This window comes from Propithecus coquereli, unplaced genomic scaffold (genome assembly GCF_000956105.1).
Source record: "Propithecus coquereli isolate 6110/MARCELLA unplaced genomic scaffold, Pcoq_1.0 Scaffold306, whole genome shotgun sequence".
NCBI lineage: Eukaryota > Metazoa > Chordata > Mammalia > Primates > Indriidae > Propithecus > Propithecus coquereli.
In genome coordinates, this window is record NW_012148686.1 from 121,609 (window position 1) to 139,216 (window position 17,608).

Sequence of the window (17,608 nt, forward strand, 5' to 3'; positions counted from 1 at the left end):
GATGAACCAGGGCGGGAGGACTTAAAATGGAAACATGAATTCAGCTCCTAAGAATTATCCTTACTGCTACGGTCAGGGCTATCAGTGCTGAGATTTCTTAGTTCTTAAAATTAGAATGTTTTTATATGAATGATTGGAGTTTTTAAGAAAAAAATGTTAGTTTTTTTGTAATCGCACTTCATGCTGAAGGAGGAGGAAAAACAATTATTTGGGATAAAATAGACACATCCTTCTCAGCACAACACAGAACAGGTTAGGCGTTATTCCAGAGATTGAAGGCTTATCACTGTAGCTTTCAAATAGAAAGGTGTCTGCATTTCATATCTTACGTTACGGTACTTGGTGTAACAGAAAAACAAATCCATATGTGAGACTTAAGTCATTACTCCATTACGGAGGCAGAACATATAGATATTAATGAAAACTGATGAGATTTATTCAGAGGCCACTTGTTAAGGCACATTTTAAAATTAAAACAAAAAACTATATATAAAAAATACAGCTGACTCCATTTTTGATTTATGAAAAATAAATTTATTACATAACACCTTGTTTTTAACAATGTTCAATTATTTTTTTTATTCAGAATACTTGTGTCATTCATGTAAAATAGTTTGATACAGTACATTGTATGTTATAGGTTTTTTTTTTTCCTCAAAAATTCTAAGGCTCTCCTACTCCTTCTCCTTTGCTGAAGTAAGGGCACCCTAAACAACGTGCGAACAAATTTTTTAAAAGAAAATTAATTGAACAAAATTATAATAGCACTACACCAACCAGCTTTAAAATCAGGACAAAATATCTGAATTGGATGCCGCACCTCTTTAAAGAAGTTATCATTCATGCTTTTTTCATCTTAAAGCATGCTCACAAATCAGCAACACCAACAGGAAAAATAAAACACTGTCTATGACAATCATTTTAGTTTGTTTGCTGAACCAAACATGTTTATATCAATGACAACATATTTAATTACTATCAAATAGCAGCTTTAATACCAGTCAAGTCATAGATTGAAAATAAAAACAAACTTATAAATTGGAAATTAATCTTTGGGAGTTTTGAAACCTTTCTGGAGAAACTATGTGGCTTTTTGTACTTTCAAAAAAAAAATCCAAGCAATATTCTTGGTCAAGAAACACTGATTGATTAATGTAGAAAATGAATCAATCCACTGATAAGACACTAAAAAGAAAGGTGTACCAAAATAATCTCGTTTTGAGTCTTGGTTATTTCATTGAGTTAACATATACTGTATGTTTCAAGTACCAGTTAAACTTTTGTGTCTGTGTGTGTACTATTGGTCAGATAATGTTGTTACACTGAAAGAATTCACCACATACAACGACAAATGCTTGCCCCTAGCACATTTCACAGCTTCAACTGCTACAGACTGTCACTGAAAAAAATGCATTGGTCAGTCTGAACCATGTCAAGTAAACTATGGAAGTAGCAAATCCACAACACAAACTGTGCTAGCACTTTCTTTTCAAGTCTAACTCCAAAATAGGTACAACTTGGAAGCCACTACCCCAATCTGTGAAAAGTGGTGGAACTTGGCTACTGGACATTTTGAAGATGTGGTTGTACAGTACATTCTCACGGCCCATACCAGGTTCCTGCGGAGAGCTGCACAGCCAGCCCTGCAGCATTCGCAACAGTGCATTGACAAGATTCAGACGCAGCTCAGTACCGATGTGTCTGATGTGAGTACTGTGGAGGCTGCTGGGAGGTAGCTGAGTATCCCATGCTGCTCTGCGGCTGTGATGTGCTTGGTCCAGGGTTGGGATAGGCAGCATGTGGATTGGAACGCTGGAAAGGAGAGGTGCGATTTAGGTGCGTCTTGGGACTGAGCGGCTCTATCCCAAGCAGCAAACCTTATATGTGATTGAAGTGTCTATACAGGTTTTGTGCTATGTACTAGGTTTAGAATTAGAAGACAGAAAACTCAAATCTTTAACATCAACTCTTTTTTAGGAAGGTCAGAAGTATTGCTGGTAAATAATACTAAGCCAAGTATTATTACTATGCTGTGCAAGTACATTTGTTTCTACAGCAGTAACCCCATTTTATGCTGTTTTGTATTTACTTGCGAAACAGTAACTAATTTGCTTGAGATATTTACACCTGAACTTAATGGTATATACATTAAGAAATTCAAAGCTAATTTACATGCTCATTTCTTCAATAGAAAACCTCCCACCACATACATACGACTGAATAAAAATGAATATGATAAGAAAAGGTACCATAGGATCAATTTCTTTGACATTAATACATTTTTATTCCCTTTAAACTACTGAATCTTATTTTCTGCTACAAGTTTATATACGAAAGTAAACATATAATCACAGAAACATAGGAAGAGTGGTATTCTCAATTCTAAAAAAGGCACGAAGAGGATGAACAGTGATAAAGTTTAGAGTTCTCTAATTTTTATCTGTTATATTATTTCTCTTCCCACATCTCTCTCATACTATTTGCTCCTAAGACAAATACTATAAAAGATTAACCATAATTTATTACTTTTCTCTTTCAAAGAATATTGAAAATTTAATAAGTCATATAATTCTAAACTCTGCCAATCCTAGCAAAAATAACATTTAAAAAAGAGTGGACACATACAATTGTAGTCAGAAATACTATTTTTTAAATCGCTCACAAAAACCAACTGCAGCAGTGACCCCAACAAGGCAGAAAGCATCATTTTCTTGAGAAGCAAAGGTATGAACACTGCTCTGCTTCATTCGAAGGATGCCGTCACCTTACTGTGCAAATACATCAGTGAGCCAAGAGAGGTGTACTCTTCCCATTCAGAGGGGGAAAAAAAGATGCTGGGGACAAACATCAACTCCCACAGATGTCTGTCCTTGATTTCCTTGTTTGGCTAACTGGAAGAGAAGCACTACTTAGACAATGATTTTGTGGAGTGACAGGCTGGACTTCTTCCTTAGCCAAAGCGATGTGTTAATATCTATCTAATTCTTGAAGTACAATAAAGGGCACTGGGCACTTATCAGTTTCATAAGATCTCTTTTTCTTTTTTTTTGGTAGGTAAATAACTCTAATTGGTCAGGTTTTCAGTATCGGGTATATGATTAGAACAAGCAGGCATGGAGCAGCAGATGTGAGTCTGGGTCTGCAACTGGGTCTCTGGCCATGTGCAGGTTATTTAACCTCTCTGAGCCTCAGTTTCCTGAAATGGCAATTACCTCCCAGAGTTAGCATGAAGATAAAGGAAATAATGTATGCTTCATATTTAGTATAATGGCTGGCAAGTAGTAAGTAATCAATACGCTCTTATGATTATAGCATCACTACCATCACTTAAGAAGCGTTTACTGTATACTGTGAATGCTACTTAGAATTTTAATGTAATGGTAATAAAAATGATGAAAGTATGTAATAATTGGTATCATCTCTTAAGTGCTTATGTTAGGTTAGCCACTGTGCCTTTGCATACATTATCTCACTTCATCCTAACTACAACTTCACCTTGATCATTATCCATATTCTACAAACAAGGGAACTGATAATGTCGGAATTACCACTCAAGTTACACAGAAGTAAATGACCAGGCTAGGATTTGAAAGCTTAGGTTCTTAAGCACTAAGGAATATTGCTTCAAAACCATAGATACCATTTATCAAGCTGCTACTATAAACCAGGTGCTAAGACATATCCTGTCTGACAATTCCAAGTTGTGTTTTACTAGTCTCATCTTACAGACGAACCTGTCCAACGCCACACAGTTAATAAATGGCATAATTTATGTTTGATCATTCCAAGCCTTTCTGGTTTAAAAGGCTAAACCCTTCCTATTACACCCCTGTCAATACTTTTCCATGCCAATAACATTTCATGTCTATGTACTCCCCCAGGTACACAGAGGTCTGTATTTCTCAATTACATCCCATTTTCTATTGATCACAAACCCACATGCAAACACCAACATGGCAGGTCAACACAAAATAAATTTGGAAATACCTGATAGTCTGAGGTCATGATTAGTCCACCTGAGGTAGTGGTAGGAGGAACAACTCTCACTTTTTTCAACGGGGGTCCCTGTGTGTGACTGCTGTCTTGATTCCCTGGGTGACCAGTTCCGTTAGTGTGGTTATTGCCCTGCTGCTGCTGCTGGTTCTTCTCAATTGGTTAAACACAAAAATAAAGTTCAACTCAGACGGAGAACAAAACACGCCCACGCAGGAAAACGCTATGGAAGCACCGATGGAACAAGAAGCTGCCAACGGTACTTTAATACTTACTTTGTCTCCTTTGTCATCGGGTTCTTCTTCTGTTAAAAATTCTCGTTTTGGGTAAGGGATTTGACAACCGGCAAAAACACTGATCATAAGAAAAACAGAAAAATGATTTCTGCTATGCTGATCAATGTTTCAAATGTTTCCTTAGGCAATTGTCACTTTAATCTTCTAAGATGAACTTTGCTTCTGTATGTGCAAATATAAAGCACCTTTCATACAACTGTGACATGAATCCTTCTCTGTAACCAGTGACGTTACAGCAGGCCACTTAAGGGCCTTTCATTGTGTAAAAATAATCAGTAATCAGCTAACATGTTTCAGCTTTATTACAGTATTATTGTTTTATTGCTTTATAATCGAAATATAGATTCCAGCTGAAATATGTGTCACTACTCAAAGGTAATTTTTGTTTTACTCTCTCTACTGCATTTAAAACAAAAGATAGTATAGGGAACACAAATTTATTTGGGAATGGTCTTTGCACTTTTGTAACATAAAACTGTAATTACAAGCAGTAAGCAATGTCAGTCTGAAGGAGCTACAGCATGCATAATCAACCTGTCAGTGAATAACTGGATTACTGCTGAAACTAATGTGATCAACATTTCATAAAGCACGAGATGAAGAGAAATGCCTCTTAACCATAAAGCCCCTAAATGACACCTCAATCAGCAGAGCTCATTTTGTGCTTATCATAAGGATTTTCTTGGGTCCCCAAATAAGAGGAGTGGCAACTCAGAGCTGACAACTAAACTAAATTCCATCACACTAGCGAGTTAACAAGCTGATCACTTACTCGGATGTAGGAAGTGGGTCTTCTAAGAAATAGGGATCCTGCATAGCCTGCTCTGAGGTAATTCGCTTTATTGGGTCCATGGTCAGCAGCTTCTGAAGCTGAAAATATAAATCATAAAAACATTACTGCATTACTTCTCACGTTACCTTTTAGCACCTACATGAGGGTAGTATATATTTTTTGATGAACATGATGACAACTTGGAGAGTATGCTCCCAAATTAACAACAAAACCCCTAATTATTAAATTTAATGTAGTAATTCACATTCATTATCTTGCTTGATTCTCAAATATTAACTACACTTATGTCTTCTGAATCTAACCCAATAACTTCTCCTCTATCTTATCTAAATTGCTTTATCCAATTTAGAACAAGACTAAAATTCTTGTATTTTCTATTCTTTTTCTATTAAGGGGAAAAACTGTTGCAAAACAAATAATACAGTAGTTGCATGTAGCTATTCAAATTTAGATCCCAATTCATTAAAAGTGAATTAAATTAAAAAATCAGTTTCCCAGTCATATTAAGTGTATTTCAAGAGCTCAAGAGCTAGATGTGGCTAGTGGCTACCCTACTGGACAGTGCAGATGATGACAAAGTTGTACCGCACAGTGCTGTACTGGCCTAAATAAAAAAGGTGATACACAACTTGTAAAGCACAGAGTTGTGATTATGAGTGGAGACTCTGGAAGTAGATTGCTTGGTTCAAATCCTGACTCAATATTTATTAAGTTGAGTGACACTGGGAAAATTACTTTAACCCATTTGTCAAAGGGAGATTAAAAATAGTACCTATTAGCACAAGTTTGTTTTCAATATTAACCCGCATATGTGGAAAGCAATTATAATGGTGCCTGGCAAAAAGAAAGCACTATATATGTGCTAGCTATTATTATTGCTATTATTGCTACATACAGAAATGTCACACTAATGTGAAGATTCAGTATTTTTTAGTTAAAGCATAGTTCATTGAAGGTTCTATGAACTAGAGTATTTGATTCTAATACATGACTTAGGAGATTATATTGTGGTCTCTTAGTTTATACTCTGATTTAATGCAGTGGTTTCTAGATTTTAGGATGCATCAGAATCACCTGGATTCTTAAAACAGACTGTGTGGGCCCTACTCACAGGGTTTCTTATTGGTAGATGTGGGCAGCAGCCCAAGAACCAACAAGTTCCCAGGTGATGCTATGCTACTGTACTGTAACCACACTGAAAAAAACCAATGAACTAATGACACATTAAACTTAAAAGGAGAAGACCAATTTTAGAGGATAAAAAGACATATTTAAAAATGTAGATAAAATGCTGGTAGGGCAAGATTCAAATTTAGTTTTGATGATCTGGTATTTCAGACAAAGCACAATTTCATTTTTAAGGTTGAAAGGAAAGCCTGGATTTGCTATTTAAAATACCCAACAGTTTTAATGGAATTAGAATAGAGCTTTCAAATGGGACCACCCAAGATTATCAACAATTAAGACAGGTCACCCCAGTAACAAAAAGCAAACCAACTATAAGGAAGGTATATGCCTAGAGTTTTAGTGGTGATGGTAGGGAGAGTCACCTCAGCTGTGATTGAGTAGCAAGGAATTGGGGGTGGGTGGGTATAGAGTGATTCCCCTAAATCGTGACTTTTAGTCTACCCTCACTATCACTTTCTTAGAATAAATAAGCCCATAATTTTGACTTAACCTTCCAGTTTGGGTCCTATGGTAAGTACATTATAATAAACCATCATGTGGTTAATACGTTGTGTGGTTATATGATAGATTTAGCACTGCTTTTTAAATTGCTGATAAGATATGAAATAGATGATATAAAATGTGACATAATAAGTAGAAGATATAGAAGCAGAAGCAGAAATAGAAGAAATGTTTGCCAAGTGGCCTGGTTGCAATAAAGGAAAGTTTAACCCTTTCAGGCTAAGAGAATTTCCATCTGAGAATACTTGAGAGTAAGGATTAAAAGAATTTTAAGGCAAGCAAAACACAACCTGTTTCTCCAAATTCCCCCCATTTTTTTTTTTTTTGAAACAAGGTCTCACTGTTGCCCAGGCTGGAGTATAGTAGTGCAGTCATTGCTCACTGTGGCCTTGAATTCCTAGGCTCAATTGATTCTCCTGCCTCAGCCTCCCAAGTAGTGGGGAGCGAAGTCTCGCTCCATTACACCTGGTTAATTCTTTAAATTTTTTGTAGAGATAGGGTCTCACTACATTGCCCAGGATGGTCTTGAACTCCCAGGCTCAAGCTATGTTCTCCCACCTCAGCCTCTTAAAGTGCTAGGATTACAGGTGCACACCACCATGCCCAGCTAAAAATTCCCTTTATGTGTTATAAACCTTTTTCTGAAAACATAAAGCTGAAAAACATACTTAATTATAGGGTTACAATGGTAATTTTATTGTAAACAAATGTAAGTTGGCAATAGTTGAATATAATCCCACCATAATACCATTACACAGTAATAAATATGGTGTCTCTCACACTTTCCCAGAAAAAGGAAATAACACATACCTTCTTTGAAAGAGTTCTAATACACAAGGTTCTAAGCGTTATCCTGGGAGTTAAGAATTTTGTAAACAAACTTTCAAAGAGTTGAAATACAAAATAATTAGCTTTACAGAAAATATTTCTGAATGGTGGGATTGTTTTTTTCTTCTTGATACTTCTCCGAAATCTTTGAAATTTTAACATAACCAATGAAAAGGAGTAAGTACAATTTTAAAAATGTTTTTAACAGACTTGTTACATTACTACCTTTAGAAAATCTAATGTGACCAAACATTAGTCTGTCAAGCCATGATATGGCTCTGGAAAAGTAAATATGTTGATGTCTTTACTGGCACGCACCAATAAGATCTCTGCATTCACCACTAAAGTACTCTAAGAGTGCTAAGTAATCATATAAATTAACCCAACTCAGGTTGGGCTAGTCAATTAGGAAAAAATGCATTTCATTAGTACTGTTAGCTAAAGCTTACCAAGTGGAATGCTTTACTATCTGGTTTAACTTTATGTTTTTCCATATACTTGATAAGGCTGCAGTTTGTATACCTGAAAGAGAAATACTATGAGATCTCTATATCAGATTTGAGGTTAATTTAACATTAGTTAAAGTTCTTCCAAATAGAATTATTTTGATCATAACATATAAAATGTATATTGAAAATGGTATGATCAGCACAAACAGTATTACATTAATTTTATATTTAATTCAACATCCATAATAGTCACTTTTGAATGGTTATTGATGATTAAATATTAAATGTAAAACAATTTCACGAATGACACTGAATACTTTTTCATATAAATTATATTTTAAAAATTATTTTAAATAACACCTCAGTTAAAAGTTTAACTCAGCCTTACCAATAAGTTTAAAATACATTTCTGATAAATCTATAAACCGTACTCTCCCAATCCTTGACCTTGCATTGTAAATAGGTAAAATATTCATTCTTCTCTACTAAAACTTGTTTAAAATTAATACATAACCTAGGTTGGTAGGCAAGTGGCTATTAGCAAGGTTTATTTATTTTAGTCTCTTATTTGTTTAGCCATGATACTTCCCACTAATGTCTAATTTCCAGCAAGTAGTAAATATGGAAAGAAATGAATTCATTTTTTCTCAAATCCAAATCAGCTGCTAATATTAGTCACCTCCCTCATATCATTTAGGTATCTTTAGAAATGAAGACTGTCATCATGAAAAATATTAGCGTTAAACAAGTAAAATGACTTATTAATCTTATGTTGAATATTGTATCATGTTGAATATTCAATCTTATACTGAGTATTCTGGGAAAGCAAAAATCAACAAAGTCTATTTTCTTTCCAACTTACGTATTTCTTCTGAAATCTTTCATTAATGTCGAATGTTCGGGCATCTTTTTTATATCTTCCCAATCTTTATCTGTGAAATACATTGATAAGTTTTTATGTTGCCTAGGTTCCTGTTCTCAAGAATTTTTAAAAAGGTTACCATCATTTTGATTACATTTCCTATACCTTTAACCTCCACGAAAGCTCAGACTTCAAATAAATGCTCAGCTACAGTAAACATCTTGAACTGTAAATACAATTCCTTACCTCTTGTATAGCTTTAGATATCTGTTTATCTTTTTAATTTTAAACTGCCCATTTTCTGTATGTTTTACTATAAGTTGCCTCAATTTCTGTCACTAGAGGGGAATAAGTTATGAGTAAATATTTCTATTTCTATTATTAAATAGTCCTATTTCTATTAGTAAAACCACTTATTTTCCCTTTTCCACCAGATTTCTTGGTTAAATTAACAGCCAGTCTCTTCAATGAGAAATCTAAGATCTTTCCCCTCAGTGGCTTTAAGATATACTTTTTATGATATGGCTCTCCTTTCACCTTATTAAATATATTTTCTTTACATCAGCGATCAACGTAAGCAGTAATAACTGCAGCAGAATGGGGTAGTAAGATAGAACTAGTGTATTAATAAGCCAGCTGGTACCTTGGCTAATCTTAGTAACATTGCCCAAAACAACTCCAGCTACTTAATTTACCAAAGAGATTCAGTACAGAATGTTTTATCGGCATTCGAGTTGCAAACAATACGTGCTAGATAACCATCACTGCCAAGGGGCTTGTACTGAGAGTCTACTAGGTGCACAGCACTAAAACGGGTAACTTAACAGCACCTTTAGGTTTTAAATGGCCTTTAAAGGTTTGCTTTCCTTAGAACCTACTTGTAAAATTATTGATATTTGCTAACTATCCTCCAAAGATACCACATACTGTAAACTAAATAGATACTCCTAAATAAAATTTTCTTCTGAACTATTTCCTTGCTCCAATTTCTCTATTTTGTCAATTTCTCAAGCCAGAAATCTTGACATAATCTTTTAGTCTTCCCTTAATTACACAGTTCTATAAAAAATTAACATTTGTCTTTTATTCTCCATCCTTATTATCACTTTATGCCTCGTAGTATTGCTATAGCAAGCGGCAGGTTTCTCAGATTTCAGTTACCTCTTCTTGATTTTTACCAGCCACTGCCTTACTATCTTTCTCAAATATAACATAAATCATAAGGTCTAGTACTGCAGACCTTATCATGGACTCCTATTCTTTAGCTTATCAAATCTAACCTCTGCTGCCTGCTTTTCAGGCTCCTTATTCACGGAGCCCACCCTCACCGCTGACCCACACATCCAGCATCGTCTCCCACAGAGGTCTCTGCCACATCCACCCCCTCACTGAAGCCACGTTCCTTTCCCTGTGGGCTTCAGAAATGGTGGACACATGCAGAAGCAGGAATGACCTTTCCTTCCTATCTATCTACTCAAACCACACCTATTTTTTAAACATTCTGCTTATAGCAGTACAATGTAACTCCAAGAGGGCAAGAATCACGTCTGTTACATCATCAATATTTTTTACTTAAGACAGTGCCTGGCACATGGCAGGCACTCAAATATTTCGTGAATAAATGAAATTCCCATCACAACAAAGTGCTCACTCCAGGATAGTTGACCAATTTTTGAGAGAGGTAATATCTGTGTAGTTACTCTGCATTTACTGATAATTAACACCCTTATAGAGGAATGTAGAATTAAAACTCCCAGATATATCTGTATTAGTCTTGAGTTATAGTGACCTGAGAAATATTCCTACTAAGAAACAATTTCTATTAAATACTTAACCATAATTATTTAGGTGTTTAAAACACATTCCCATTATTCTGGACCTCTGCGCAGTTTTTGGTAACTGATGAACTACCATTCTGTACTATAACTAGGGACTGAGATATAGTGGGAGAGAACTGATGACAGGGATGGGACACCTGTAAACTGTTACCCTGTTGCAAAACAGTGGGCTAGCTCACCATGGAGTACTGCGACTTTCACCCACATTCTGACTGTTCTAACAGAACACTTAAAAGAATGTTCTAATTTGACAAGGGTTATATAACAAAAATGCTATTATTCAATATAATGTGATTCTGTATAGTGCCCTAAATAGAAATGATGTTCCAAATCTGTATTCAAATGCCAAATAGGGGCAAGATTATATGTGCTACCAGAAAACAATTCCTACTAATGAATTTTATTTATAGTTTCTACTGGTAAGAACTAAAGGCACCTTTTTAATACAGATATTGCAAATATCTTTTTTGTTTCAGATATCAAGCAACAAAACAAAAAAGCAAAACAAAATGAAACAAAAATCGTCCTCAAATTCAAGAAACCCATGAATATTTTCATGCTAAGATGTGAACTCCACAAATTTTGCTGACTATTTCTATGGATCTTTGGTAAATGCAAGTCATAGAAACAAAGAATCGAGTAATAGTAGCTTTTATCAACTAAAAATATACACCTTTCCAATGAAGACATGTAAGTTCAAACAACAGTGATTTAAAAACAAAAACAAAAACATAATGTGTACCTGCAGGAAATCCCATTACATTGAATATTCTGTCCAGCTGGTCATGGTGATAAGGATTACTAGTTTTGATGTCCTCTTGTCGACAGTGAAATATTGGTTCTGACGTTAGTAGTTCTGCAAATATACACCCTATAGCCCAAATATCTTTAAAATAAAAAGAAAAAAAAAGAAAAGAAAAAAAAAAAGGCAAGGAAAAAAGAAAAAGAAAGGAGGAAAATAAAGTGGTTCTTTCCAAAAGAAAATACATTTTTATTTTGGTGGGGAGTGTTTTTTCTTTCTTTCCCTAATAGGTCATATTAATTCCTAAGCAATTATGATAACTAAAATCACAAAACATTGTTTGTAAATATATACTCCCATGCCACCCACCCCAATTTTTCATTCCCTATTTATACCTCCATCCCACCCAGTGGCTTCTCACTAAGCCTAATTAAACTTATTAGCTGGATTTTTGGCGAGTATTAAATGCCCAAACATTACCTTTTCTATGAAATACATACAAAGCTGCATATGGCGCATGGGAACCACAAAGAAAACTAAACAAAAAATAAACAGAAAACCCAAACAGCCTACGAAATTGAGCATTTGCCAAAAACAATCAGCACAAATTTCTGTAATAATTTTTTTCTTATTTATTACTTGCTAATTTGTAAAGTCTAATAATTATCCTCTCATGATAGCACTAATTAACAGGGTGCTATTCCAAGAGACAGTGCTTGACCTCCAACAGTCTAATGAAACAGCATTTCTACTTTAATGGTTTTTCTTTTAAAGTGCTTCTTTATGCTACAGCAGTGTTGCATTTTGCAAATTTAAGTATTTAATAAAAAGGACAAGGAAATAGCAAAATACTACCTTTAAAATGGGCTATAAATTCATAAGAATTATTTATAAAAGCCAGGCTAATGGATTTCTCTGTACACAACAAAGTAAATTCCCTTCATTCACAAAACATAGATTTACTTTAATTCACATTAAATTTGTACTCAATAGAACTATTAATAGAGGCAAGACCTTTTTGCCAACTTAGAATTTAAGGCTGAAAATATTTCATTTCTACCCTTAACAAATCCCTAAACTGGCAATGTTAATTTCCCTACACTAAGTATAATGGTGTGCACACAGCAGACACTCAATAAGTGGTTTTTGATTGATCTAACCAACACCTGTGGCAAATATAAATAACAATAGGGGACAAATAAAAATTATATTATTAAAGCTGATTGTTTAGGTACGTTAATAAACTCACTTAAAAAGGAAATGAGAAAAAAATGTTATTTATAAGTGAGAATTTCTAAACTCCAAAACTGAATATAGACACTTAATGTAAAATTACCACATTTATATTGCAAAGTAACAAGTTAATTACCTATTTACTTAAATATTCATACTTTGACTACAAGGGAGTGATTTTTAAAAATGATATCATATTTGCATACCAGAGAACCAAGTCTAGCCAATGCCACCATATGGAAAAGTCTCCTCAAGAAATATAGGCCAAGCTGTTTTGTTTTTATCATCAGAAAGTAAATGGGAAAATTAATTATTTTGTGATTACTCTTTTTACACAGGTATCTCATGTAGATCTGACTTTTGATAATCTTACTCAATGGCCAGATAGGCAAGCTCAGTAGATCACAAAAAGGGACGATGGATCACTTTGCATGTTTAAACCTCTACTCACAGCATACTCAAGAGACACTGTAACAATTCATCTGGTTAGCTATTAAAAATTCCAAAGAAGGAAATAAAATATGTCAAGAAAGATGAGAGGTAAGTACTTCAGCTATCATTACAGCTTTACTGCTTTTAAAAGGCAATTAGGAAAAAACAGTTTACTGAACCTTGCTTAACCCCACCCTAGTAGTAGCATCTTTCTTTGTATCTTCTACCACCTCTCTATCAATTTCACCATCCTTCTTTCCTCAAAATTCAGAACCAGACATTAATTATGAACTTTGAGTCAGCCAATCAGGCTATTATTTCAGACAAATTTCTAATTTTTGCATGTAAGTCTCTCATTCCTACCTTGCCTATTTTTTCAGATTGTGCCAAATTCAGAGAAGTCTCTTTCCTGCTTACCTAACTCCTTCCAGAAAGACTTTTCAAATTAAAAACATAAATCACATATACTTCTTAAAATGTGTGACGCTCATATTGAGCTAACCAGGCAAAGTAAAGTAACTGGCACGTTACATATACAACATATACAAAAATTGCGAGGAAAAAGAGTCTGTTCAATAAGATAAATATTTTAATCCATAGACATACTAATAGCAAACTTCTATCTTGATAAAAGGGAGTAAATTCTCATTTTCCCTATTTCATTGTATATTTCCCACTTAGCAGAATACCACAAATTTAGTAGGCATTCAGCTATTTGAGGACAAATACTGGAGCTTCAAAGTCCATACTGTAGTAAAACTTTTAAGACTACTTTAGTGACAATTAGAGATTTATATTCCCCTTTCAGCCTTCTCCCCAAAGTCAATCAAAGAAACAAACAAACAAAAAAAACCCCACTCAAAACTGAATTAAACTTTGTCCCCGGAATGACAATGTTTACTAATTACTTCCCCTCTTTGGTTTAATGATTCAACTTGCCGTTCTGTACAACTGAATAAATGGTCACAGCACTAAAATCTGTTTGTAGTGGTGGTGCTGGTGGTGGGGGGGCATGTTAGTTTGATGTGTTCAGATGAGATTTTTTCCTCCACACTTTTGTTTCTTTTTAGTAGCTTAACATAATCCACCAAATTCCAATAAAAGATTTAACCCTTCTAAATGACATAAAATGAACATATGAATGTATTCAGCAAACTGTATGTATGTTCAACTACAAAGGTTATTCTACCACCTGCTCACAATACAACTACCAGACAGGGCAGTCAAAATGCTAGGGCAGTTCTTGCTATGTAGCTTTAATGGTGGTGTGAGGAATTTATTGAGCATTTATTTTACTGAACCTTTACGATACCTCTGTAGGTAATATGAGGAATGGAACTGTGGCAGAGACTAGAATCAAGGAAGAAGTTTCATGTTATATTTCCTTATCTTTGTTTTTAAAAACATATTAAAAATGGTTGTGTGTGATTTCTATTTCAAACAAAAAAGCAATTATTAAGATAGATATCTACATTTTAACTTTTGAGCCAATGTTTTGATAGAAGAAAAGGGTCCTCCAAGATCTTGGGCAAGTCAGAGTACACTGGATGTGGGTGTGGGGTAGGGATCACCACTGCTGAGGAAACGGCACTGACCTTGCTTGGTTTCAATCATTTGCACCCAGATCAGTTTCCTCTGTCCCTACCTCAGGAGGCAGTAGTTGTTATCTAAAGCCATAGAACTTTAGAGTTGAAGGAGATCTAAGAGGATGACTTAGACTAAATTTTCATTTTCAGAAAATGAGGCTAAAGGACTAAATGTCTTGCCTAAACACTGCCCCATGCACCTTGAGTGAGAGATAAGACAACTCTTTGTTACTTCCCCTGTTCAAAGATAAGTTATTTTATGCATATATTCATACTGTCTTTTCCACTGGACTGTAAGTCTCTTAAAGGTAGGGCCCATAATTTGCACTCATATCAGCTTCTCCTAAGTTTTAAAAAGTTTACAGAGTAGTTACCCAATAAATTTTGATGTTGGTGAGAAGGAGAAAAATATAAAAGCCTTCTCTCTCCCAAATTATGCAGCCATTGGAACAAGGTAATCTACCTTTCTAACTCCTGATAATTAGCTTTGTGGCACACACCCTACATTAAAACTGCTGGACTGCAGAATGTCCTAGTGAATAATAGGTTACATAAATCTTCTTAATGCTCCCAATAAAACGTAAGTTTCTTAGGAAAAACAAGAAGATAATAAATAATGAGCCAGAGTCACAAGCTTCTGTGATAGTGTATTTTTTACTTAATTTAAAACAATTCGAGTCTGTAAAAGGAGCTAAAATTAGGTAATCATTTTATTATTTATACAGTCTGTTACTATGTATTACCAAAAGTAACACTGCTTTTAAATATTCATTTTCTAGGTGGAAAAAAACAGCTGAGTGTCATAATTAGTTTATATAGGTGTCTTAAATGCATTTAGAATACACTTGCAAAAAAGATACCCAAATGTGTGTTTAGCTAATAACATGTACTCAGAAATAGGACGGACTTAAATAATTTCTACTTTTCCTTCTTGTCAGGGACAAGATTAATTTTTTATTGAACAAAGAAATTCATTCAAAAATTGAGTTTTCACTACATACCACATAGGCACAGGCTTATAATGGTGAACAGGTAGGTGAGGGCTACTTTAGTGGATTCGAGATACCATTCCAGGCAATGAAGGCAGTAAGATGGAAGTGTGATGGGGGAAGTAGGGTGTTATTTTAGACTGTGTGATCAAGGAAGTTCTCTAAGAGGTAGTACTTTGACCGAGGTCTGAATGAAAAAAAGAAACTGGCCATGTGGCGACCTGGAAGATGGAAGGCAGACAAAACAGGTAAGAGAAGGGCTCAGTCCACAGCACTGTTGTGGAGTGGGAAGCAGATTTGTCCTACACAACTCCTGGAAGATTTTGTACTTGGAAACACCAGCTACAAAGTCTGTATTTTGAACAGTTGAGTCTCCTCCCCACTCTCTGCCGTTGCCCTGGGGCTGCCACGTACATAAAGGTTGGGCCAAAAGTTGGAGGATTCTCCCTGAAGACTTTGGTCTCAGAGGAAAGATTTTTTTCTAGCATTTAGGGTTTCCCCAGGTAATGGTGGCTCTCAGCTGGATCACCCTAAAGTTGTCAGTCTCTGAGCCCCATGATCTATGTGCACAAAAGTTCCCAAGTGGCTTTTTTATTAAATATGGAAAGAGACACACAAGGGTCACCGAACAGTTGAAGAGCACTTGCCACATGGAAGGGAGAGATCGAGACACACAAATGAAAAGAGTGCCTACGAAGAAAACAGATAATTATTATGGGAATGTTGCAATTTACAAACACTGTTACCACTGTTCTCACAGATATTTGAGAAGTTTTTCCTTCCATAAAAAATACAAGATGCTATGAAAAATGAGCAATCAGAGAACTTAAATCAGAGAAATAAAAAAGACAAAAGCAAAAAAACATGAGAAAAGTAGTATAAAGGGTCAATCCAAGAAGTTTAACATGTGACTACACTGAGTTTAGAAAAGAGAGAAACAGAAAACATTGAGGAGGAAATCAAAGGACTACACATAAGAGTTTTCCACAGATGTGATATGCATGATATGAATGTCAGATTGCGTGCACTAAGTGGCCAGAATATCATTAAAATGTAAGAATGAGAAACCTTACTTGTTTTCAGAAAGAAAAAAACCCAGGTGATCGACCAGTGATTGGAAACAAGATTGACATGAACCTTCATTAGCAACACTGATGCTAGAAGACAATGGAGGAGTATTATCAAGTTCTGAGAGCAAATTATTTTATACCTAGAATTTTAAACCCTGCCAAACTATCAAGTATGATAAAGGCATTTTTCAGAAATACAAGAATTAGAGAAGTTACCTCTAAGATACCATTCCAAAGGAAGTTAAATGAGAATATACTGTAGCAAAATAAGGGACGAAATCATGAGATCCAGAAAGCAACAGATCTAACCAGAGGAATAAAAAAGGAAAAAGTCAGGATGAAATGGTACATGATGCCTGAAGACCAACCAATTCAGAATAGAAAACTCCAGGCTGTAGTTATCTAGCAAAAGAAATGTGGGTTTAATACCATTCTGGAGAATGCAGAACAAATTAAGAAGGTAATGAAGACATAAAACAAATAAAGACATAAAATAAAAAAAGAAAAGCGCATTAGGAAAAACTACTTGGTGATGAAATACAACCGAATGAAATGAAGCAGAATACAGATATCAGGGATGGAGAAGTAGTGGTAAAAGGAAGGTAGTAGCTGAGCATTAAAGTCATTATAATTTGTAACTTAAGCATAAACAACTGTGGGCATTATGGTTAGCAAACAGAAAAAATGTAAACACTCACAGAGTGATGATATTACTACTGTAGCTTATAAATTGAGAGGCTGGTAGGGAAAGAAGTGTAAGAGCACTAACTTCCTAATTCTTCATAAAAGGGAGGTAATCAATACTATC

General features: G+C 35.0%; 1 protein-coding gene across 1 annotated transcript in view; it reads right to left on the reverse strand.

Annotated features, from left to right (window-relative positions):
* Positions 1-522: 522 nt before the first annotated feature.
* The window catches only part of CDK8 (cyclin-dependent kinase 8), a 198,240-nt gene continuing 181,154 nt past the window's right edge, over positions 523-17,608 (reverse strand). Inside the window, exons 5-11 of the mRNA XM_012649869.1 lie at positions 11,491-11,634; positions 8,911-8,980; positions 8,049-8,121; positions 5,062-5,159; positions 4,269-4,347; positions 3,988-4,143; positions 523-1,812 (exon numbers count right to left, since the gene is read on the reverse strand). Coding sequence (XP_012505323.1) covers positions 1,687-1,812; positions 3,988-4,143; positions 4,269-4,347; positions 5,062-5,159; positions 8,049-8,121; positions 8,911-8,980; positions 11,491-11,634 — 746 coding nt within the window. The 3' untranslated portion in view covers positions 523-1,686. The remainder of the gene's footprint in view (positions 1,813-3,987; positions 4,144-4,268; positions 4,348-5,061; positions 5,160-8,048; positions 8,122-8,910; positions 8,981-11,490; positions 11,635-17,608) is intronic.